The 26,867-nt window shown below is 39.3% G+C and overlaps 1 protein-coding gene across 5 annotated transcripts in view; it reads left to right on the top strand.

Moving 5' to 3' along the window:
- The window catches only part of B3GALNT2 (beta-1,3-N-acetylgalactosaminyltransferase 2), a 92,025-nt gene that overhangs the window by 52,717 nt on the left and 12,441 nt on the right, over positions 1 to 26,867 (top strand). For 3 of the 5 annotated variants that reach the window (XM_055000216.1, XM_055000201.1, XM_055000224.1), the window contains 4 exons: positions 1,741 to 1,819; positions 2,982 to 3,165; positions 11,315 to 11,440; positions 24,208 to 24,367. In XM_055000216.1, the coding sequence (XP_054856191.1) occupies positions 1,741 to 1,819; positions 2,982 to 3,165; positions 11,315 to 11,440; positions 24,208 to 24,367 (549 nt within the window). The remainder of the gene's footprint in view (positions 1 to 1,740; positions 1,820 to 2,981; positions 3,166 to 11,314; positions 11,441 to 24,207; positions 24,368 to 26,867) is intronic. The other 2 variants (XM_055000209.1, XM_055000232.1) reach the window with 2 other exon arrangements.

Here is a 26,867-nt window from a genome sequence, read left to right as displayed (position 1 = left end):
GATGCCAGCAGCCTGCTGCCCCTTCTCCCCATGCTCAAAAATACCAGATATTTATATGTCCGGTATTTTAACTGTGTTTCCCCCAGACAGTCCCAGAAAAAAATGGACTGTCTAGGAGAAAACCAGACACCTGGCAACCCTAAATGTTCCTAACCTTTTGTTGCTTCTTACCAGTCACTCTTTTGTGGTTATCTTAAAATAAGTGTTGTGTTCTTAGTTTAAGACTCTGGGACATGATTTTACCTAGAATTGTTTTAAATTATTACAATAGAATCCAAAAGTGCTAGGAGAAGGACAGAAAAGAATGAAATATTATGTCCTTATATTTCAAGCAACATGCCCATTACTAAATTCTGAAAAAAATATTTCTATTTCCATTTATATAAAATATTTGCTTTTTTGTATATGTAAATATTCACTAAACAAAGTATTTTAGATTCTTTTGTTGCATGGTTGAATTTAAAAGATTAATTTCAGAATGACAAACAGAAATGGAGCCATTTGTGGAATTAATATAGCAAGTACCATGGCATTTTATTGTTCCTTGTTCATTTCATGTTGATGGTTAGACTGTATAGTATATTGTATACAGAGACCAGTATGTTCAAGTGGATGTTTCAGAAGATTCTCTATGCTTCACTGTTTATTAAAACTGTGTTGGGGGAAAAGAGTAAGGGAATAATCTCTAGCAATTGGTTTTTCACATCTCCCTTGGGAAAGCTGTTAAGGAGTTGTATAATATTTCGTTCCAGTTGTACGGTAGTTGGATTTCCACTGTAAATGCAGGATATGATTCCCTTTGGATCCCCAAATAGTGATTTAAGTATTGGCTGATGTGGTTTGATAATTTGGGGTCAAATTGGGCATTATGTTAAACATGAGGCTCTGGTCAAAAATGTCAACAGCAAATGTAGCTTCTCTAATCTCCCACTGTAAATTCTGGTAGAATTTTATTTATCTTGTTCATATCCTCAAAAGGCTCAGTGCATGGAGAGGGGAGCAATATTGCATTTGCTGTCCCTCACATGTTTGAATGAAAGTATATTCAGTAGTTTTCTTTCCATTCGTGCATTGCTGAATCCAACGCATTGAACTTATGCACTTTTGAAAATGTGAATAGGTTTTTTGTCTTTTAAGCTGCAAGTCCACTTAGTTCATGATAAACTTGACTCACCTTAGGAATCTTGACTTTGAATACAAGATGAAAAGGGATATATCTATTGACAACACCAAACAGTTCGCTTCTCTTACTGTAAATAAAGATCTGTATGCCCTTTGTTAGCTGCAAAGGTCATGGATTAAATTTACTTCTGGGAAATGAATAGATTGCAGCCATGATGTAATTGTCTTTTTAAGGCATTGGTTTAATGGTTCACAAACTATTCTGAGCTATTGCATCTTGGTCAGATGAGTTGCCACCTGAAGGTGATGAGCCAAAAATGTGTCCTACAACTGAAAAGCACCCCAACTGATTTGCTTCAAGAGCCCTTGAAAAGAGGGTAGTATTGTAGCAGAGTTCATGGGTGCCCAAGTTTCTCTCAGTAGTGGCAATTATTATTAAATGTATTTCTTAAAATAACCACATCTTTTCCTCTCACCAGAAAGGGCTTAAAAATTCTCAGGGTAATTGCAGCCTTAAATATTCCAATGTTCTTGACAGTTAAAAGAGGTTCTGGATTGTTTTAGCTGTATTGTAAAAAATGACCTAATTCTCATATTATTAATCACTATGTGAAGTAGGCAGGAGAAGGATCATTGCCATATGAATTTACGCAAGGTGTGGAAGGAATCGCAGGTGGTTTTATTTACACTATTCAAGGTGAGTATGCAGATATTCTATAAAGCATCTAAAGGTGTCATCCATGAATAATTATGCTGGCAGATGCTTTTTCCTTCGTTGCTATATGGGTAGCTGAGCTCAGGCAAGTCTCAGATATATATGCCATACTGCTTAGACTAGTGGTCATGCATCTTCCACTCTGTTTGGAATACTCCTTTGGTACAAGTTTGTTTTTCTGGGATTCTAATATCTGATTAGGAATTGTAGTAACTTCTCTGACAAGTTGCAGCATTGGTATCATCGGCGCTACTTTATCCCACTTAATTTTTTTTTGCACTGGCTTATATCAATATAATGATTGAATGTAAAATGAACAGATTCTGTGAATTCCCAGCTTTCATTAAAAAACAGGACGTCTCTAGCTCTTTCTCTTCCGGAGATATAAGGAAAAAGCCATATCTCTGCAACGGAAGGGGCTAGAGACTTAACTTTGGAATCTAGAGAACCCACAAAACCTATTTTTGGGGAATGTTTATATCTCTATATCAATATAAGTGTTGAATTTTTTAAAAGAAGATTGAAAAAAACCCATGTCTTCAGGGTAGAGGGGGGAGGAGAGAGAGTGGTATGATAATAATAATAATAACATTCGATTTATACCGCCCTTCAGGACAACTTAATGCCCACTCAGAGCAGTTTACAAAGTGTTATTATTACCTCACAACAATCAGGTGGGTGGGGCTGAGAGAGCTCCAGATGACGACAGTCCAGTGATTACAAAGTGGGTTGGAGGTGGGAGTGAGTGAGATAAAGAAAACCAAAAGAAACATGCATGAGAAAAAGGTAACTCAAAATTGGCTTCCAGAAAAACATTGGGGTAGAAGTGGTCTCAAAAGAAATGGAGGGAGGGGGGAACAAAAACTAAATGCACAAAATTGCTTGCAGAAATCAGGGGATAAACTGAAGCAATGTGAGGCCAGAACTGATGAAAAAACATTGTGCAGAAAACCCTTAATTACACTGACACTTTCCTATGTGCCATCTTGGAAAACTGCACTTGGATTTCTCAAGAATAATCTAGTTGCATTCTTGTTGATATGACGGGAAATCTTAGAAAATATGGCTTGTCTATAATTGTCATGTGGATGCTGTACATAGCTGTGATTAAAAAAAATTTTAACATCTCCTGCCTCGTTTTCAGAAGGAGAGGCCCTTTTACAAAGCTTGCAGAGTCGCCCTGAAAGGATTATGCATCATGTAAATAAACTTAAAGAGGAAGATGCCTTATTGAAAGATGAAAGCAACACTTACGAAGATATTGTTTTTGTTGACGTTGTTGACACATACAGAAATGTTCCAGCTAAATTATTATACTTCTATCGATGGTAGGTGTGAAAAGAATGTTGCGACTTTGCCAATGGGCTTTAGTACAATTAATGTGCTTTTTTTGTTGCTTTTTGAGGCTCAGTTTGTATGTCTTGCTGCCTGGTTGCAGTTTTTTTGTTGTTGTTGGCTCCATCATATTCCCCAGCAACGAATGCACATTTTATACTTTGGAGAAAATACAGTTGTTCCCTCAGATTAATTCATCCCTTGCTGTTTTGATTTCCATGTGAAGTGTAACTGGGTGTTAAGATAATACCAGTTGGCATTATCTGTAATACCATTAATAAAGAGCAGTACATGCACTGCATATGCAACGCAATCATTGCATTGTTGTGTGAACTTTTTAAACTTTACGTTTATTTTTTTCTCTTTTCTCTTTTTTGTATATGTGTTCTCGGTAGTTTGTGCTCTGCCCAGTGCACCTCCCATCTTAATGTGCATATCCAGTCCCATTTTTATTTATTTACTTACAATATTTACTAGCCACCTTTTCTCGAAAGGTGCTCAAGGTGGCTTACAATAACCATAACCAAAAATAACAGTTAAAACATAGTTAAAGTATGTTAAAAGCTCTCCTAATAAAACAGTCTTCAGCTATCTTCTTAAACTAGAGCAGGGGTCCCCAACTTTATGCCTGTGGGCACATATGTGTTTTTAGAAAGGGGGTGGGGTCAGGTGGGGCTTTTGCCCAGCACGGATTATGATTGGCCATTGGATATTTGATCAGCTGTGTAGATTTTTAAAAACATTGCTTTCGCAGAGGCTGCTTCCAGAGTACAAGAATCTTCACTATATGACTGAAGGTAAGCTGCAGCAGCCATTTTGTGGCAGCCATTTTGTTGGTCAGAATTTCAAATGGACCCACAGGCTCAAAAAGGTTGGGAACCCCTGAACTAGAGAGTGAGGGGGCTAGGAACACCTCCCTGAGGACATTGTTCCACAATTGTGGGACTGCCATTGAAAAGGCCCTCTCATGTATACCCACAAACTGAGCTGCTTTGATGTTCCTGTGATCTTAACTTCTGGGCAGGAACATATGGGAGAAGACTTCAGATACCCTGATCTCAAGCCACTTAGGGTTTTAAAGGATAGAACTAGCACCCTGAACTGGGTTTGGTACTCCATGTAGTTGCTGCAATATTGGGGTCACATGTTCCTGATAGTTGACCCTAATCAGCTGTCCAGCTTCAGCATTCTGCAGTAGTTGCAGCTTCAGAACTATCTTCAAGGGCAGCCCCAAGTACAGCATATTGCATAAGGCATGGATCACTGGGATAGTTCTGACTGAACCAGGCATGGATGCATCTGATGCATCAGCCAAAGCTGGGCAAATGAATTCCAAGACAAGGGAGATCTCAGATCACTGGTCAACCTTTTTACAAACCCAGAGAACCTCTGCTTTGTCAGGATTAAGTTTCAGCTTGTTCACCATCATCCAGCCCATTACTGATTTCAAGCCCTAGTTCAGAACATCAACAGTCTCTTGCCTCCTGGACTGAAAAATGAAGTAATTTAGGGATAGTTTAGGCATTGTGACTTTACAAATGTCAAGCCGTGCCACTTAGAGTCAATAAATCCCAGTTCAAGACTATTTTATCTTCCACTTTTCACTTTTTGCTTCAGTCAATATATTGTATCATAGACAACACTTTAGTGCAATGATATTTTTCACTAAGGTTGTACATTTAGGCCACTGAACCTCGCTGAAAGATATCTGATAACTACAACAACTCTCTAAATACCATTGTGAATACCATAATTCATTTTTTAAAAAATTGAGTGCTACAATCCTCAGCTTGGAGGGAGGAGGCAATATTTACTTTTACGAACAAGCACTTTTATTGTTAGGTACAGAAAGAAACCAAAGTACATAGATGAACTCTACCATAAGAAAATATGATCTGGTTCCATAACAAGCATGTATGCTGGTTTTTATACCTACAACAGCTGAGTTACATCCCGTTAATAATGGATTAATTACAAAACTGGTGTTGCTGCACCAAGAAAGTAATTGGTACATCCTATCATAACTAGTCTTTCATCAGCAACTTGCAAAGCACCATTGCACAATAGGCTGAACTCAACTCACTTGATAAGGATATCTTTCATAGTGTCCATGTACCCACTTTTCTACCATAATCTTCCAAACATCAACAAAGAGAACCCAAGATAGGACTAAGAGTAGCTTCTGCCCTTATTCCACCAAACCAACAGACAAGAGGCAGCATTAGTGGTCCAACAGAACTCTTCTATTGCTTATACTTTTCGATTTAAACTTTCCAATAGGCAGCAAGGTCTCTGCGCGCAGCTTCATATCAGATCTGTTTATGATATTTTTCTTCATTTTGGAGGGTGTCTGCCCCTCTGTCTGCTGCCAGACAAGCAGCAACATGGCTGTCCCTCTGCAGCAAGATTATTCCTCATTTCTAATCAATCAAGTAAGGACAAGAGATTGTGGTATTTATCAGTTAGTGGAAATACCATGCTGAGAACAAAATGCCATTACAGCCCTACCTGACCGTTCACTGAAATTTCTCTCTCCAGTCCTAAGAGTTCAATGTGAACTTGGGTGTGCCGATTTTTGCAGCATTAACAATTTTTATCCCATTGAATTCAGCTCTATCTTGCCTGAATTCATCAAATTAAAACAGCTAAATGAATGAATGGGAAAATTCTTTCCTGAGTTTTCTTTTAGTCCTTTATATAAAACCATGCTACCTTGTCACAGTGGTTCAAAGGAAGAAGGAGAAGGGGAAAACCAGAAACAGGATCTTGCTTCCCTAAAACAGTTTCATTATTTGTTGCTCTGACACAATAGCCCTACATTCTCAGCAGGTAACTGCCACCATTTAAGTGCCTGTCACTTAATCTCACAGCCTGGCTCATCTGAGTGCTGGCATAGACATAACCCAGTCCTTTTGCATCTAAGTGATCTGGGGATGACACAAAGTATAAACTTTATTTGGAAAACAGAGGAAGGGGAAAGTTGCATATAACTATTTACATTGGAAAAGGGGAGTAGGGAAGGAGTCCAGACACATGGGAGGATGCAAAACGGAATTTAAATAACACAGAATACAGCCTGAGTAAATGGTATCCAATTCTTCATAGATGCTGTGGCATGTCAGCCTGACATGGGCCTTTCCTGTAAGGAACTCTTCCCATGTTCCTGGGAAAGGCAATACTAATTCTCTCTTGAGGTTTTAAAAAAGTAAATAAAAATAATTTTTTTGTTATCACATAGTGCAAGGCACAGACTCGGTTCCCTTCCTAGCTGATGATAAGCCAATCCGCTGATTCTTTTTGGAGGAAAAATAGGGATTCCATTCCCCCAATGGGGGCGGGGGATCCCTCTGCCCCCGCCTTGACTTACCTAACCAGTGGGGGAGGAAGGCATGGGAACGGGTCTCCTGGGCACGCTCCCAGGGTGGCGTGATAATGTCATTGACATCATCATGCCATCCCAGGAGCACTCCTGAGCTTCGCCGTGGGCTGATTTGGGCTCCAAATGGGCTGAATTGGACCTGTTTACCAAAATTGGCCTGCTGTGAAGTGGGTGCATCCCCCTGCACCTGCATGGTGACGTTGCCGGAAGTGACATCACCATGCAGTTGCGGGACCATGCATGAGTAAAGAATAAGGAGGTAAGAGCCAGGTCTCCTGCTTGGAGGGTAAAGGGACCTGGCAACCCTAAGGAGAAACCCTGTTCCTCTCTCTGGGCATTTATGATTTTCTGTCCCATTTCCAGTGTGACTAGTGATGCTACCTGAAGGGATAGCCTGGCTTTGGAGCTTAATAAGAAACAAGAACATCGTGGCAATCAGGATGGGACTCATGAAAAACTTAGACTGGTTTCATGTTTACAATAATGTATTAGCATGTTACTCAAAATCACCAGAAATATGCACTTTAGTAGTGTATGGACAATGCATATAAAAATGCAGCTTCTGACATGGCTAGTTCATGTTATTTGCTGGTTTTACGTTTGTTCAGTCCAGTAATGGTCAATCTTTTGACAAATCACAAGTCATATTCAAATATTAGGTAGTCTAGTGTACAACTACAGGACATACACAGCTCTAATCTATTGAACTGTAGCGCAAGACACTGCAGTGCAGGAATACAGGTCTCATTTGGGTTGTAGCTTGCAATCTACCTTGCTCATGTCCTGGCTTGTATCAAACTCTTGCGGCCTGTGCCACTTGTGGCACCAGTGTTGCAAGCTGGCCACCCATTCTTTTAATGCTTTTATCAGTTGGTGTTATATTATTGTAATTCTAAGCCACACTGCTTAGTTCTTCATCAGTGGAGTATCGTTATGCGGGTTGAGCCTCCTATTTGCTCTGTGGGCAGGGCTTATGCAAATTTCTCACAAAGTTTTCCATTATCCTGAGGCAGCACCCTGTCTATGCCCTGCCCGCTCCATGGATGGATGAGCTTCTACAGTTCTTTCTCCTCATTTAGGAAAAAGCAGGACAAAATGTTAGAACATCTAAAAAAGTTTTCATCTGCTTCCCATGACTCTCACTCACTCGCAGCACTTGTTGGAGCAAAAAAGAAAAAAACTGCCTCAACTGGAATGTCCCAAGGCAGCAACTGCAGCAGAACCACCCAAGACAGTACATTAGTCTAATCCTTTGGGGCCCCAGAAGAAGCCTCTGCTATGGCTATAACTCCTCTTCTTCCGCTGAAACTCTCCCACTTTGAAGTACACATGGCAAATGGGTCCATCAGCAAAAACACCCTCAATATGTCCAAACCAATGACTCTCACCCTGTCATGTTTGCAAGGCTAAGAGGTTGTGACAGGTATGAGCACCGAAGGGCATTCCCCATCCACCTCCAACCTCAACTATAGGAATTGAGCCTCAAAGCAGTTAATAAGACAATGGCACTGCATTTGTCTTCAGATGGTCACTGTTCTCTCATTTCCCTACCGATTATCATCTATGGACCTTCCCTCCAACCAGACCTCTGTGCCTACGTTACTAAATATTGTTAAGCACAATCTCAGGGAAGTAAGGCACAAAAAAGGAGACACCATAGAATTAGGAATGAGGATTCCTCCTTCTCTCTCTACTCTCCCTCCTCTCCTTCCCCTCCCAGGAGGAGACAAAGAAAGGGGCCCAATAGAAGCCAGAAGAGTACCTGGGGGAACTGAGCTTTTACTTCCCGGATCCCAGAGCTACCCTTAGAGATCACCATCGCAGCTTTTATGCTAGGCTTGCTGGACCATGAGTCCAGTGTTCTTCTCTGCCCTTTCTCCCCAGGCCAGAACACTCTGCCCCTTCTAGCCATTTTGAAATCACTGCACTCCAACACTGTTTCAGAATCCATGTCTTTGAATAAAGAAGAAGGGGTGTGGGTGGGGGGAAAACAACATTGTCTGGCCCAGCCTTGACAAGGCTGTTCCAATAGGAGTATTTCCCATGCCTTCTCGGGAAGGTCATCTCTGGCTTATGATTTGTTGGACAAGCCACTCCTCAAGACACTACCAACAGGGGACATGGTAGGTTCTTTTGCCAGCCAGGCCCAACTTCCAGATTCTGCCCTCCCCAGACTCCTTTGACAAGGCCCTCAGAAACGAGTGGGCTTCCCTGGGTGAAGAAAGAGGTTTAATCTCCATGGCAATGAGAACGTATCCCCTATTCTCTGCCACTGTGAAAGCCCTGAAGGTACCCAGGTGGATGTCTCAGTGGCTGCCCTCGTTTCTGGAGCGATTCTTCCCAAGGACAGGGAGAATACCCTTAGAGACCAAAGCAACAAAAATAATGAGTTCTCCCTCAAGAAGGCAAATGAAGCCTCAGTCCTCGCTATTAGGGCAAGTATAGCCTCATTGGTCTTCTCTGGAGCTTCCATTTTCTGGGCATAGGAGCTATTGCAGGATCCAGTCTGATTCAAGTAAAACTTACTAAAACTCAATTGGCTGGAGCTAAGAGTGATATGACTCACACTTCCTTTCAGTGGGTGATAGAGCATTTTCATGTCTTCATCCTTACCAACCATATACAAGGAAGACTCATGTCTATCGTCAGGGAGGCACAAGGTCTCGCTCTCTCCAGTAGATAGCAACTCTTCTATTCCAATGGTCAGTCCCACCTTGGCTGCCTTTTGGCATTTGCAAACTGAGGGCAGATTGGCTTAGCTGCAGGACTTGGATCCAGGTGAATGGGCCTTCAATCCCAGGGTCTTCCAAATGGTGACCAGGAGGATGGGCCTCTCCTGCTTGGACTTCTTTGGATCCCAAGTTAACAAGTGACAAAGTTTCTGTCCAGATTCCCATTGGAGGAGGTGGAGGGTGCGGATACACTCTCAGCCCCTGGCCAAAGGGACTCCCCTCTGCGCTTTTCTTCTGCCCATGCTCATAGCCAGAACAGTTAGCAGGATACTAAGAGAGGAAAGAGGTCAACCTCATCATGCCCCACTGGACAAAGAGATCCTCATTCTGATGGTACTGATGGCACAACCACCTTGGATCATTTCATCAGCCCATGATATTCTCCTACATTCTCCCTGTTCCATCCCAAACCAGGTTGGCCCCACCTCTGTGTGGAGATTGAAAGGAGAGTGCTAGAGCAATATGGTTATCCAGAAAACATCATTAGGGTGATTCTGGTGCCCTCTGTGCACAGGATCTATAAAGATATATAAAGTACTGCAGAAAGAAAACTGGTACTCTTGCAGCGGGGGTACCAGAGGTCCTTCACTTCCTCTGGATAGGCTAGGCCAGGGCTTCAGACTTAACACTCTTCCGTGCCAAGTGGTAGCCCTTTCATTGGTTTTCTGCCCTGTTGCAGGACAACCTCTCTCTATATACAGCCATATAAAACATTTCCTAAGAGAAGCAGCATAATCCAGTCCTCCTATCTAACATTGTTTTCTTATGTGGGACCTCTACAAGGTGCTGAGAATCCTGCATAAATCCTTCTTCAAATCCTTGAGGTCAATTCCACTAAAAATACTGTCTTTCAAAGTATTTTTCCTCATAGCCATTATTTTAATCAGGAGGATTTTGGAATTCGCTACTCTTTCAATCCGAGACCTGTGTTCCTTTCAGGAGGATTTGGTGACCTTGTGCACTGATCCTTCTCTTATACTGAAGGTGAACTCTAGGTTTCATAGGAATCAAAAGATCCATCTTCATTCTGCCTTTGTCCCAGCTATTCTAAGGAATATGACTGATATGTTACATGTGTCCACAACTATATTAGAAGAACACAAGCCTTCAGATCTTCAGTTGCTCTGTTTGTCTTTCTTACTAAATAGCGTGGAAAAAAAAGGCATACATTTCCCTGGATGTTAGAACTGAGTTTGAGAACTCTATTAATGGCAGATGTCTGAAGCTGTACTTGGAGGAGAGGGGATTATGCACCCCTTGGGTAGATAAGAGTAGCTATCTCCCAGAACTTTTTAAAAATAGGATTATGTTATGTACCAGAAAAGAAATACAAAGAATATTAACTTTCCTATTAAGCTGTGTGTAGTCTTGTAACTTTCAGCCAATGCAGCTTAAACAGAGGTCAACATTCTTTTATCTGTTCAAGGAATTACATTGCATGCCATTTTGTCTGTTTAGTACTTCCGTGTGCCATCTTTTGGCCAAAAAGCCTTCCAAGACAGCTAACTATCAACCAAAAATATTTACTAGTAAGTGATTTTGTGTTTAACATATTTACAAGTGCAATCATTAGGTATACTAAAATAACACATGCTTATCCCACAAATCCAGAATTTGGAGGTAGCAACTGAAAAGGCCCTCCCCACAGCTCCTAATCAACCTCGTTTCAGATAAGGCCTTTTTCACAGGAAGGCTGCTGTCTGGTGCTCAGGCATTTTGATGTAGATGGAAGTGATTTGGGCCCAAGTGTTTTATATAATGCAGAAGACAAGACCAGCACTTTGAACTGAGCCCACAAACAATTCAGTAGCCGGCGTAGCTAGTAGACAACTGATCTTACAGCAAAGATCAGTTAATGTTCTTGCTACTGAATTTTGTGTCAGTTGAACATTCTAAACTGTCTTCAGGGGCATCTTGGTGCATATCGTATTACAGTAATTGAATATAGGTGTTACATGTGTAACTGTGTCAAGATCAGTTAAAAGGCATTTCATTGTAATTCCATGATTTTGTTTGTTTGTTTGGCTACAGGACGGTAGAATCGGCAAGCTTCAACGTATTGCTGAAAACAGACGATGACTGCTACATAGATCTGGAAGCTGTGTTCAACAGAATAAAGCTTAAAAACTTGGGCAGACCAAATACTTGGTGGGGAAAGTGAGTGCATCTTTAGTATTCATGATGATGATGATCATCATCAATATATATGATAGTCCCCAGGTGAACTCAATCTCATCAGATCTCAGAAGCTAAGCAGGGTCAGCCTTGGTTAGTAATTGGATGGGAGACCTCCATCAGGGTTGCAGAGGCAGGCAATGGCAAACCACCTCTGTTAGTTTCTTGCCTTGAAACCCCCACTGTGGATCACCATACGTCAGCTATGACATGACAGCACTCTCCAACACCAGAATTTCACAAGAAAAACCAAATGGGTCCCTGATGTCTAAGAAGCTTACAATAAAATAGACAGTGGGGAAAACATGGGCTAGAAGATACTTTTAACATACAAATATTTCTTGCAAACAAAATTCAGTTTTACAGTGTTTTTGTGTTGCTAACTTGAACTTCACAGTCACAGAAGTGTCTCAGGGACTTCTGTAGCAATGTGATTGATGAAACCAGTTTCAGGTAACTGTTTTAATTTGCAGTATAAGGACCTAACGGCAGAGCTAAAGGCAAGCCGTTACACTGCATGAATTGTAAGTTAAGTGCTTGGTTTGTGCACTGTCAAAATGTAATATGCAGCTGAACAGCACAATCAATAATTAATGTTTCTGTGCACCAAAAGTTTCTTTGCATTGTTTACTTTGAAGAGGACTGTTAAAGAACATTTAACAGTGTACAAAAAACATGTGCTAGAACCTTTCTTTTAAACTCGTCTTGACTATCTTAGCTTGTACCTTGATGCATTTCCCCATGGGCCTTTATCCATTATGGCTGGTAGAACCTGTGATCTTACACAGAGAAGTGCTCTGTGTATGAGCGAGTGAGTGAGTGACAGACATGCTCCATATTGACACTATGAAAGCCAGTGATTAACTCAATTACAAAGTATTTTTATAGTACACTTTCTAGGAAATGTGTCTAATTTTATCACTGTTTATTGCTCTTGAACTTTTTATTCCAGGGATTGGATCCTATCCTTTTGCTCCACTGAGTTGTTCCTCCAAGACAAAATACTTTCTTAGGGCACAGGACTGTCCTATGCCATCAAAGTTTTGTGTATCAGAGAAATATGCTGGTGCCGGTGGAGCAAAAGTTTGGGATATAAATTGTCGAAGGCTTTCACGGCCAGAGAGCGATGGTTGTTGTGGGTTTTCCGGGCTGTATTGCCGTGGTCTTGGCATTGTAGTTCCTGACGTTTCGCCAGCAGCTGTGGCTGGCATCTTCAGAGGTGTAGCACCAAAAGACAGAGATCTCTGTGTCACAGTGTCTCTCAGTGAAAGGAAGCATTTGTAGCCAATTACATTAGAATGCCCCTCAAGATTTATATTGGTAATCTCTCTGGATCTCTGCAATCATAATGGAGTTACATACAGACATTTTTCCTGCCCCTAAAATGGTTGTAGTTTGACTTGCCCATTGTACCAGTGGGCTAAGAGGAGACAAAAGAAAAAAAACGTGATCCTGCACGAACCATACCTTGGCAGCTGGGGAGCAGGGATTGCTATTATCCTCTGAGAGTCTTTTAACTTTTGCAGACTTACAGTGCAACCTATAATAGGCATTGACTGTATGTTCCTCTCATTGGGAACCAGAGATAAAGCGTTCTGTTTATTTACCATCCACCCAGCTCCCCACTAAATACTCTTTCTGAATTGGCAGAGATGATCTCAGATGTAGTGTTGGAAACACCTAGACTGATCATTCAGGGGGACTTTAACATCCATGCTGAATGCTCCACATCAGGGCCGTCCCAGGAATTCTCTGATTCCCTGGTGGCCCCGGGCCTCTCTCAAATAGCGACAGGTCCCACACATGAAAGAGGTCAAACCTGGGACTTAATATTTTGCATTGAGGCTTTGAAGGAGGGCCTTGCTTCGGGGTTGGAGATACAGCCTGAATCATAGTCTGACCATTATCTAGGCAACAGTCAATATTGCGACAGTGAATACCACCATCCACCCCCAAACCAGGAGGACATATTAAATTAGTTCTCCCAAAAAGGTTCATGGACCTTCTAAAATGCCCTGAGGGATCTTAGGATTCCAAACACATGCTCTGTCAAAGGTGCTGTAGGAACATGGAATGTGAAGCTCCTTGAAGCCCTTGACAACATTGCCCTTTGACGACCTCTCCCTCCCTTGATATGGAAACCTGCCCCATGGTTTACCATGGAGCTGGGTGACCTAAAGAAGGCTGGAAAATGTCTAGATAGATGCTGGTACAAAAATCATGCTGAAACTGATAGAAGTGTGCTACACAGTCAATTGGAAGACCTATGAAGCAGCGCTGAGGGCAGCAAAGAAAAGTTATTTCTCTGCAACTATTGCATCAGCCAGCTCATGACCATCCCAGTAATTCAAGTTATCTTGTCATCTCCTAATCCTAAATCTGAATTTTAAAGACCATTAGATGTGATGCCTTTGTAAAGCTCGTTGCTAAAGAAAAGCACAAATATGCTTAGATCTGGACAGCAGCTGTAATAGAGGTGAGGTCAAAGAAACACCCATCACACTGTCTAGTTCACACATGGACTACTTTAACAGTTTAATGGATAGCTTTAACAGTTACAGTGGATATTGACAGGCTCCTGGCATCTGAAAGCCACAACCTGTACACTGGACCCTTGTCCATTTTGGCTGCTAAAATCATGTAATGACCACATATATGAATGTTACGACCCCTTTCTTTCTCTGGGGTAGATTTAGTCTTTAAGCCTTTTATTCTTGCCCCCTCTTGGTAGATTGTTGCCACCAGGAATTAAATTCTAGAATAACTTAATTTTTTCTTTTTAGTAACGTGTCCAAGGGTCAGGCTTTTTCATGGTACTATGTGGCCCTGAGGAAAGGAATGGGATATAGGAATGACAGATACTCTGGGATATTAAAAAAAAAACCAAAGTAAACTTTTATTTTTATAAGAAGCATATTGGTTTCATATTATTTCTAAAACTTGATGGTTTCAAAAGAGTAGTTCTCAATTCTTAAAGTTACTTTACTTAAACCCAGTCACATAGATCTTCTCTCAGGCTTCACACACAGTTTGCCTGCTTTTGATATTAATATTTCTCTCGATCACAAGTAAGACCTTTTCTCAGGCACACACAGTTTGCCTGCTTGTCTCTGACTGTTCTTTCACAAACACACAATTCAGGTTTCTACATAGGTTATATTTCTCTCAGACAACATAAACAAGCTCAGGCTGCACACAACTTGCCTCTCTTGCCCTGATTAAATATTTTCTCTCCACTCTCAATCTAGAATTGCATTCACTCCACCCACACTCTCAGTCATCAACCAGTCATATCACTCACTCATCCCTCTCTTTCACCCCCTCTTCATCTATACCTCACCAAGTGTTTAAAGACACATACACGCATTTACTTAAAATCATTACAATGAACCTTTGAGGTATATTGTAAATCAGTCATTAACTCAGGGCACCTTCCCCTGACTTCTCAAACAGGCAGTTATCCACCAGCTACTTAAAAAACAGCCCTAGACAAAAGCAACATGGCAAATTATCGCCCCATCTCCAATCTGCCTTTTCTGGGCAAAGCGATTGAGAGAGCAGTAGCTGACCAAGTCTTCTTGGATATGTTTGGTGCTTTGGACCAACTTCAGTAGGGATTCATGCTGAGGTATTGGACAGACACTTCTCTGGTGGCACTAGTTGATGATCCCTGCCCGAACGTAAACAAAGACCATGCTTCTTTATTGTTCCTCCTGGACCTATCTGCTGCCTTTGATACAGTAGACCATGGCACTTAGTTGAGGCATCTGGAAGCAGGAGTGGGTTTCAAGGTATGTGCCTTAGACTGGTTTAAATTGTATCTCTTGGAATGGACTCAAAGGGCAGCTGTTGGGGACTATCTGCAGAATGGGAATTATTGTGTGGAGTTCCACAGGTTGCAATCTTATCTCCCGTGTTGTTCAACCTCTATGTAAAACCTCTAGAAAAGCAAATAAAGGTGGCTGCAAAAAATGCTTTCCACAAACTCAGCCTAGCCTGGAAGATGGCCCCCTACCTCAACATGGCTGATCTGGCTACCTGGATCCATGCCATGGTAGCAACTTGTTCACCACTCTGGGTGAGGTACTAATCTGTCTAGAAGAGCGGTATATAAGTGCAGTTATTATTATTATTGAGACTTGTTGACTGCAATGCACTGTACATTGGTCTCCCCTCTAACTTAACTCAGAGACTCCAGTTGGTACAGAATGCTGCAGCTCGGCTATTATTGGGAACTAGGAGAGCCATGAGTGTTACTCCCATTCTACAGTCACTCTGTTGGGTTCCTATCAGTTACCAAACCTAATTCAAGGTATTGGCTGTCACCTACAAACTCTCCATGGCCTTGGAGTATCGTATCTATGGGACTGCCTCTCTCCCTATATTCCACCATGGCAATTTCGCTCATCTGAACAGGACCTTCTTCAGGTACCACCCTTCATATGGCCAAAATCAACAGCTGCCCATACATGAGCATTTTCTGTTACTCCCACATTATGGAATGACCTACCTGAGGAGGTTAGGAAAGCTCCCACTATCCTGGCCTTCCATAAACGATGCAAAACGAAATTGTTCAAGAGGGCTTTTCGCTCAGATGGGAGGCTGTAGTGTAAGAAAGTGGCCTCAAGAGATCCATCAGTAAAGAGATAGGGAGGGACTTCTGGTTTGGATTTATGGCGGTCTGAAGCAGCCTAAGACTTGGGCTGTCCGAGACACTGTTTTTCTTGGAAAGCAAGGTGCCCCAACACCCGTTTCCACCCCAAATTCAGGGAGAAGTTGAGCTCGAATGCTACGCACCCCCAAGAGTGTGTGATCTAGGTGAGGGAGGGGGTTCTGAATCAAGGACTCCCACCACCACCTTGAGGTCCTCTCGGAGAAGGGCGAGCTTCTATCTCTGCAGTGCCTCAGGAGTCATTAAATTGGCATAAGATCATCAGAACCAAGCTTCAGCAACAGCTTTTACCAAAGAATAAGCAAAGGAAACAACACAGACAACCCACAGAATCGGCAAAGGTAAAAATCGTTATCGGACTTTTAAAAATGGGAGGGCAGTAAAAAGACCAAGGGAAAATAAAGTAATGGACAGAATATAAAAGAAGACACGTTTAGTAATAGAAGCAGAGTAAAATTGAAGACGCTGGGGAAGTAAATAAGGACTAAAAATTTGAAAAGAAATATTGTTTATACTTACTGCGGTTAGAACTGAGCGGAGGGGGGACTGGAGAAACATTGTGAGATGGGAAGTTAACAGCAGAGCAGACAACTGGATTCCTAGCAAGGACAGCAAAGCAAAAGGGAAGAGGATTGACGTAAAAAGGAAGAAAAAAAGTATACCACTGGGAGGCAACGAAGGTAACAGGAACAGGAAGTGTACCATCTTAAGTAAGGTACAAAGTTAAACCAGAAATCATAGAGACGTTGCAATGGTACCATAGAGAAAAAACGCCCGACATTTTTGGATTTTAAAAAGGCTTCCCCCCCCCTTTTCTTTAAGAAATTTTAAGAAAAGGCAAGGTTTAAACGACTCAACACGGATTTGAGGAAAAGAGCAGACACGTGGGGAGGCTTGAAACCGAGCCCCACGATGGCCAGGAAAAAAGGAGCAGATAAGGAATGGCAAATTTCGGTGGATGCTGCGATCGAAGGACTGGGGAAAAAAGTGGCAGAGAATCACAAAGGTTGTTACAGAAGATGCAAGAAATGTTGGCAAAGGATTTTAAAGAGATGAGAGATGTTATTCAAGCCGATGTAGCTGCACTGACAAAAAAGATAGAGGGAGTAAAGGAAGATTTGCAAGTGACAACTAAAAAAGTGGAGCAGGTGGAACAAAAGACAAATGACATAAAAGCAGAAATGAAACATGAAAATCAAGCGATTCAGACGAGTGGCAATGATGGAGGGTAAGGCGACGGAAAAGCTGTTAAGATTTCATGGCATTCAGGAATCTGAGACTCAAACCACACAAGAACAGATGACAGAGATATTGGCAGAATTTTTAGGGAAAGAGAAGGATGAAATAACAGCAAATATGGATTTGGCGTACAGAATCAATTCGGCTTTTGCACAACAGAGAAAGCTACCAAGAGATATTATTGTGCAATTAGTGACAAAGAGAATGCAGGAAGAGATACTTAAGAGGCATTTCGAAAAACTTTTAATAAAGGAGGGGAGTAGAATTAAGATCATGAAAGAAGCCCCAAAACGGATTCTCCAAGAGCAGGAAAAATATAGGGAATTGACTCAGAAACTAAGAGACAAAGACATCAGATATAGATGGGAAATTCCAGAAGGTCTAAGCTTTTATTACAAAGCCTTGAGAATTATCATCAAAACAAAGGAGCAAATGGAAAAAATTTTACAGGAAAATGCAGAGGACTTTCCTGGACTATTAAAAATGTAAAATATGGAGTACAAATTAATATCGTGGAATGTGAATGGACTAAACTCACCTCAAAAGAGAAAGACAATTTTTCATTGGCTAAAGAAGCAAAATTGTAATATAGTATGTCTACAAGAGACACACATTAAAGATAAAGATATAAAATATTTAAAAAACAAACAATTGGGGAAAGAATATATATTAGCGTCTATACAAAAGAAGAAAGGAGTAGTGATTTATGTAAAGAAGGCTGTAGAATCAAAATTAATTTTTCAGGATCAAGATGGAAGATATGTGGCCATGGAAATAAATATAAATGTGAAAAAAATATTGGTAATAGCTCTCTATGCGGCAAATGGAGCAAAAGACCAATTTTTTAAAGATTTCTTGAATAAATTAGATCAGGATGTATTTGATCAGATGATATTGGTTGGAGATTTCAATGGTGTGGTGGACTTGCAATTAGACAAGAAATCAAAAACAACCGTTAAAAAATCAGGGAAGCCACCAAAACCTTTTTTTGAACTAGTTCAACAAGAACATTTGGAAGACGTATGGAGAAAAGAAAATCCGAAAAGTACTGAATTTACATACTACTCCGCAAGACACTTATCATTTTCACGTATTGATATGATTTGGTCAACAAAAGATTTGACTCTATTGACAAAAAAAGTGGAAATTTTACCGAAGGTGAGCGCAGACCACAACCCAATATTATGGAAATGGACAATGGGTTGAAGAAAATTTAGATGGAGAATAAATGAGGACTTATTACAAAATCAGGAAAATTTGAAGTATTTGAAAGTAGAAACTAAGCAATTTTTTGTAACAAATAACAACAATGAAGTCTCAACACAGATGGTATGGGATACCTATAAGGCTGTAATGAGAGGAAATTTAACCTTACTTAACAGTAAGGATAAGAAAAGAAAGCAGGAGAAATGGCAAGAAATTCAAGAAAAAATATATAAAAAAGAACAACAATTGAAGAAAAGACCAGGAAAAAAGTCGATTATACAGGAAATTAAAATATTGCAGGATCAAATAACAGCCATTAGTAATAAAGAGCTAGAATGGAAGTTAAAGACATTAAAGCAGAAGTCATTTGAAGGAGCAAATAAACCAGGAAAGTATTTAGCCTGGCAACTGAAAAAAAAGGAAGGAAATGAAAATTATTAATACATTAATGGAGGAAGGTAAAGAATTGAAAGATCATCAACTAATTAAGCATGCGTTCTTTAAATACTACAACTAAATTATTTCAAAAGAAATCTGTGAATGTACAAGAGATAGATGGGTATTTAAGGAATGCCTACTTACCAAAGGTACCAGAAGAGATGAAACAGAGACTGAATGCTCCAATAACAGAAGAAGTCATACAGGCAATTGAAGCGGCTAAGATTGGGAAAGCACCAGGACCTGATGGGATCACAGCTAAATTTTATAAAGTAATGAAGGAGGACCTAGTACCGATTTTAAAAAATGTAATGAATGATATGCTTCAAGAAAAGGGTGTCCCAGATACATGGAATGAAGCAAGTATTGCGCTGATCCCAAAAGAAAGCCAAGATTTGACAGAGTTGAAAAATTATAGACCCATATTGCTTATAAACAATGACTACAAAATAATGGCAAGAATACTGGTGGATAGGCTCAAAATATGGTTAATGGACTTTATAGATGAAGATCAGGCCGGATTTTTACCAAACAGGCAGTTAAAAGACAATTTGAGAGTAGTGATAAATGCTATTGAATATTACGATAAGCGACCTGATAAGGAAGTTGGCCTTTTCTTTGCAGACGCAGAGAAGGCCTTTAACAATTTGAACTGGGATTTCGTGTTCACAACTATGGAGAAGATGGATCTAGGTAATGAATTTATACAAGCAGTGAAAACAATTTATAACTTACAAAGGGCAACAATATGTGTTAATGACGACCTGACAGAGAAGTTGGAAATAAGGAAAGGAACCAGACAAGGATGTCCACTATCGCCGCTTTTGTTTGTGATGGTCTTAGAAGTATTATTGAGGAGGATTAGAGAAGACGATAGTATAAAAGGAATAAAAATAAAAGGATCCTCCTACAAACTGAGAGCATTTGCAGACAATGTGATGTTTATAGTGGAAGACCCTCTACAAACCTTGCCAAGACTGCTGGACAAAATAAAGGAGTTTGGAGATTTGGCGGGTTTCTACATAAACAAAAAGAAGTCAAAAATAATAACTAAAAATATGACTAAGAAGAAACAACAAGAATTAAGTGAACTAACAAACTGCGAAGTGGTACACAAAACTAAATATTTGAGGATAGAGCTGACAGCTAAAAATATAGACTTGTTTAAGAATAACTATGAAAAGCTCTGGACTCAAATTGAAAGAGACATGATAAAATGGAATAAATTAAATAATCCGTGGTTAGGTCGAATTGCCACAATTAAAATGAATGTACTGCCCAGAGTGATGTTTTTAATGCAAACAATTCCAATTGTGAAAGATAAGAAACAATTTGAAAAATGGCAGAGGAAGATATCAGAATTTGTCTGGGCAGGAAAGAAACCAAGAGTCAAGATGAAAGTTCTTTGTGACGCGAAGGAAAGAGGAGGAATGCAGTTACCTGATCTAAGACTTTACCATGAAGCGATATGTTTGGTGTGGCTAAAAGAATGGGTGTCTTTGACCAATCACAAGTTATTAACGTTGGAAGGATATAATAAATTATTTGGATGGCATGCATACATGTGGTATGAAAAGTACAAAATGGATGCAATGTTTCAGCACCACTACCTTAGAAGGCATCTATTGTCAACTTGGCTCAAGTACAAGAAATTTATAGAACTAAAGAAACCACTTTGGATTGTTCCAGCTGAAGTAATTAACCCAAAGATGGAATATCAGGGAAAGGAATGGCTTACCCTCAAAGAATTAATAGTATTAGACAATGATGGGTTGAAACTTAAGTGAAACGAGGAGTTGCCATTTAAATATGGTTAGTTACAATATAGACAAATTAAAGATTTATTTGATTCAGAACATAGAAAGAATGGTTTTAGAATTAAAAATTCAGAACTAGAGGAGCTATTATTGGGGGATAATAGTAAAGCAATATCTAAAATGTATACGTTGTTATTGAAGTGGTTTACAGAAGAGGAAACAGTCAAGGTGCAAATGGTAAAGTGGGCCATAAATTGTAATAAGGAAATAGCGATGGAAGCATGGGAACAATTATGGAAAAATACCTTAAAAATATCAACTTGTACCAGTATTAAAGAGAACAGTTATAAAATGCTGTATAGATGGTATTTAACACCGAAAAAATTAGCCATAGCTAACAAACAGTTATTGAATAAATGTTGGAAATGTAAGGAGCATGAAGGTTCTCTATTTCATATGTGGTGGACTTGCCAAAAGGCTAGAGACTTCTGGTCTAGAATATGTGCTGAAATGTCTTTGATATTACAATACAATGTTGCTAAAAATCCAGAAATGTTATTACTATCTTTACATTTAGAAGAGGTTAATAGAAATGATAAGATATTGTTGTATTATATGATAGTAGCAGCAAGAATTTTATATGCTCAATATTGGAAAAAAGAAGAAATACCGAATATTGAAAAATGGACAAGGAAGCTGTTGTACATGGCCGAAATGGACAAATTAACTAGAAATCTTAAAGAACAAGATCCAGAAACTTTTCTGGAAGACTGGAAGAAGTTTAAGAAATATTTGGAAAAGAAATGCGATGTTAAAGGACAATTGTGGTCTTTGGAGGGATTTTAAATTTTATTAAGTAAGATTTTAACGAAGGGAATATATATAAGATCTTTACCATGGGTAACATAATATAATTGTATTATAATGAAATAATAATCTCTATGAATAAACAGGGGGTTCGAGTGTTGTTGGAAGTCAATAGATAAAAGGGGGAGGGGAGGGGGTGGGGTTATATATTCAGAAAGGTTTAATTTGAATAAGTTGTATGTATTAACCAACTATTTTATATCACCTCATCCAATAAAATCTATTTTTTTAAAAAAAGTAAAGGGATAGGGAGGGACCATAAAGTTCACTACTATTGCTGTAAATGGTGAAGGACCATAGACTTCACTACTGTGTTGCTGTACGTACTATCTATTGCATTAAGTATGTACTCCTATGTACTACCAGTTGCTTTAAGTATGACTGTACTGGGTAGTTCTGTGTTGTCTAATATTAGTCCTAGAATTGTTTGTGCTCTCTTTTGCAGCATTTCTTCAACTTTTTATTGGTTTTTTTCCCTAATCTTATGTCTTTGTAAACTTGCATTTATTTATCCTATGGCATTGTTTATTGAAATATCCTTGACACTGACTGTGTTAATCTCACGCCATATAATCTGTCTTGATTCTCAGTGAGAAAGGTGAACTATAAATGACATCAAATAAATAATGAATGAATGAGAAGTAAAAGCTTCAACCTATGAAGCAGAATATTTGGGTCAGAGGAGCAAGGCTTTGGTGAATGCATTAGATCCACTACCTCTAGAACTGTTTGAGCCAGTGGATCTTGGAAGCCAATTTAGGTGACCTCTTTCATACAGTTACAATAATATCAGAATAGGGAACAAGTACATCTATAGTGAGAAGCACCTATAAACAAATAGAGGAAGTAGAGGAGGAAATAGATCACCTCTTTCCTGTTTGCATTTCTGTTAAACTGTAGGATGGAAAAAAGCAGCAGGAAAAGAAATCAGAACAAAAAATTTAAAGTTACTGTCTGAATTATAGTCTATTTCTCTGCTTTATCAGAAGGCAGGAAATCTGGGGAATGAGGGTACATCCCTTCTTGTCTGGTACTCTACATAAAGAAACTCATTTACTCAATGCATTTCTTGTTCAATTTAAACATTTTTGTTCAGGATTTTGAGACTTTTTTTTCTTTTGGGAGACTAAGGCTGGTTGGTACTGTCAGTTCCAGTCAGATAAGAGAGGTCTTGAGCTGCATGTGTGCAAAACTGTAACAGCTCTCAAGGACAAAGCTTGAAAGAGGCTGGCATTAGCCTTCCAGCTTGCTAATACATAGCATTATGGGGATGAAATAATTAATTCTTCCTCCAGGTAACTGCAGTGCTTGTCTCAGGTAAAGTCCCTTGTAATTGGTTAAGTTATCTGGACCTGCTGCAGGTGGCTACCTTGCAGGGCTCATTTTGCCTGTTAGCACCCAGGTTTGAAGCTTGCCTCTTGGTCTCAAGCTGTGGATTAAAAGAGACTGGTGGCAGCTCGCTATGCTGATGACTAGTGAGGCTTCACTTGCCAGTCTTTTGGAATTTTGCACTTTGGCACTTTCTTAGGCTACCAACAGTCCTCTGGGGATCCGGACAGGCTTGCTAGGAACCTTTAGACTCCTGAATAGACATGTAAAATTTTCAGAATTTTTTAAGCTGCAGGGAGGGTGGATGCGGGAGAGGGGGAATTATATATACAATATTTGCTGTCTTATCAATCCTAAACTAATTTTGCTGCTTTAACAACATATTTATTTATTATATTAGATTTTTAGTCCACCCTTCCCACCAGGTGGGCTCAGGGCGGAGTACAACATTTCAAATTACATAAATACATAAAATGTATACTATTTAATTTAGCATATAATATTGCTATATTTGACATTTATAGAATGTAAAACTTATAAATGCTTCAGTGTTTACAAGCAAAATTGCAAATATATCCAATACTTGAGAGAAAACTGCAAGCTGATGTACTTTATGCTACTTTAGCACATGTATTTTTATTTTTTGCTATCTGAAAAGCAGGAAAAAAAACAGGAGTTAAACAGAAAACACAAATTTTGTAGTAAATAACAAAAAATATTATTTGGTCAAAAAAGTCACAAACACGGAATAAAATTAATAATGTTTTCATATTATAGCATTTTAATTATGTACAAAACACATTTAATAATAAAAGAATCAGTACCTCAGGTCTGAATTCTGATTCTGAGCCTTCATTTTTATCTTCATGCAAGCTTGAGGTTTGCATGAATTAAAACAAGCTTATCTCCTCTTTCTTAATTTATAGGTACAAAAATGCATCTTGGATTTAAGTGCTGTATATGTTTACAGTATGTTTCAGTATACCCCCAAATTTCCAATTTTTCCTTTGGAATTTTTTTAAAGGCTGGGGGGGGGGGTGGAGAAGAAAAAACATCCTCCTTCCCCCAAAATTTCCCAGTTTTTTTTCTTGGCTTTTACATCTCTGTTCTTAAAGCAAGGATTGATCCCATCAGTCAAGCCGCTGAAAGAAAGAGAATACATTTGAAAGAGCCTTAAATTGCACACAGGAAAATTATTTATTATCTTAATTAAAAGAACATTTGATGATTTTGCTCTTAAGTTTCAGATTAAATTGGGCAGTTGATCGGACAGGGAAGTGGCAAGAACTGGAGTATCCAAGTCCTGCATACCCAGCCTTCGCTTGTGGATCTGGTTATGTCATCTCCAAAGACATTGTAGAATGGCTTGCAAGCAATTCAGAGAGACTAAAAATATATCAGGTACTGTAAGTAGTTTGATAATGGAGTGGAGGGAAATGGAATGTCTGATTAAAGAACAAATAGGGTTGCATATACAGAAAGCCAAGCATTCTAGAATTGGGACTGTGTTACTTTTTGGAGACTGGGTGCCCAGAAGTACACACAATCCCCAGATTTATATTTATTTAAATGTTGGCCACTGTGCTTGAAATAAATGAGAAAACTCTTTTAGCTATGGAAGGAATGCTCAAGAGTCCACTGGACTAAATTGTGGCAATATTCTACAGCATTACAGTGTGGCTGTTCCTGGTCATTAAAAGTTTCTCATAGGCTTAGTTCTGGCATCACACAAAACTATTCTCTGATTATGCTAGTTTGTGGATTGTCTGAACTCTGCTGCCTCAGTAATCATAATTAATTCGGTTCTCTAAAGTTAGAATCTGTTTTTTTTAAAGCCACAATTAGCTATGGTTGGTTCAGTGTGATTATGAGCAGGGAATCCTGGGTTGCTGCTTTTCATACTACCTGGTTTGCATAAAGCTCTCTCTTTGTCTAGGCTCATCGCTTCCCCTTCCTACTATGCAATCCTAACTTTCCTGGGAGTAATCCCCATTGAATCAACTTGAGTAAGATTCTAAGTGAACCTGCTTAAGATTGATCTCTTACAGGTGTATGAACAATGGCATTCTGCATCAATAAATGATCTATTCAAAACATTTCTGAGTCACCTTTCCACTAAAATTGGGTCCCCAAGGTGGTAAACTTCAAAACATTTCAATGTTTAAAAACATTTAGAATAACGTATGTATACAGTAATTCAGTAAGAACATGTAAACACAGATAACCCACGTGCCATAATCAAGCTCTACTTGTTTCACTGCCCCAGAGCAGCTAGTGGCCTTTGTCTGGGAGGTTGATTTGCAGATACTAGGGTGCAAGGCTGGTTCTCTTAGCCTATGGTAGGGCACAGTAGCACAGCATCTTTTTTTAAAATTTTATTTTATTGGATGGTTAACATATCATACATATTGTTAATACATACTAATTATCCCCTATATAAATATTGTATGCTCCCCACCCCCTCCCCTCCCCCTTTCTTCTATTGACTTCCAACAGCACTATAACACCCCGTTTCTGTTCCAAATACTATCTCTTAGTTGTCATTTTAAACTTAATGGTAAAGATTTACATTATATCTTATCTTACTTAATAACACTCAAAAGACCATAATTGTCCTTTAACATCCCATCTTTTTTCTAAGTATTTTTTCAATTTCCCCCAGTCCTCAAAAAATTCCTTTGGATCTTGCTCTCTCAGTTTCCTTGTTAATTTGTCCATTTCCGCCATATATATTACTTTTTGTATCCACTCTTCAGTTTTCGGTATTTCTTCTTTCTTCCAATATTGTGCATACAAAGTTCTTGCCGCCGTTATCATATAGTACAGTATTACTCTATCCCTTCTATTAATATCTTCTAAATGCAAAGATAACAATAACATTTCTGGATTTTTAACTACATTATTTTGGAGTATTAAGGACATTTCATACATACTTTAGACCAAAAATCTCTAGCCTTATCACAAGTCCACCACATATGAAATAGAGAACCTTCGTGCTCTTTACATTTGCAACACTTGTTGGATAGCTGCTTATTAGCAATGGCTAACTTTTTCGGTGTTAAATACCATCTATATATCATTTTATAGCCATTCCCTTTAATACTGGTACATGTTGAAATTTTTAAAGTATTTTTCCACAACTGTTCCCATGCATCCATCATAATCTCATTGTTACAATTTATTGCCCATTTTACCATTTGAACCTTAATCATCTCATCTTCAGTATACCATTTTAACAATAATTTATACATTTTGGAGATTATTTTGTTATTATCCCCCAATAAAAATTCTTCTAATTCTGAGTTTTTATTTCTAAAGCCTGCCTTCCTTTGATCTGATTCAAATAAGTCTTTAATTTGTCGATATTGCAGCCAGCCATATTTAAATGGTAATTCTTCATTCGATTTAAGTTTCAGCTCATTGTTTTAGGTTTTTAATAGTTCTTTATAAGTAAGCCATTCATCTCCTTTATATTCCAAATTCGGGTTAATTATTTCTGCTGGAACAATCCACATTGGTTTCTCTTATTCTATAAATTTTTTGTATTTTAGCCAAGTTAACAATAGATTGTTGTTGGGGGTTTTCCGGGATGTATTGCCATGGTCTTGGCATTGTAGTTCCTGACGTTTCGCCAGCAGCTGTGGCTGGCATCTTCAGAGGTGTAGCACCAAAAGACAGAGATCTCTCAGTGTCACAGTGTGGAAAAGATGTAGGTCATTTGTATCTACTCAGGAGGGGTGGGGTTGAGCTGAGTCATTCTGTAAGTTTCCCAGGGTGTGGAATGCTAATGGCGGGAGGCTTCACTGTATCCTGAGGAGGTTCTTTTGCATATGGATTGGTGCTTGATGTGCTAATCTTCTCTTCAGGGCTATTGTCGGGTGTGGAGTGTTTAGTTGGCCTG

This window comes from Eublepharis macularius, chromosome 1, assembly GCF_028583425.1.
Source record: "Eublepharis macularius isolate TG4126 chromosome 1, MPM_Emac_v1.0, whole genome shotgun sequence".
Lineage (NCBI taxonomy): Eukaryota > Metazoa > Chordata > Lepidosauria > Squamata > Eublepharidae > Eublepharis > Eublepharis macularius.
This window is presented reverse-complemented; position numbering and strand designations above follow the sequence as displayed.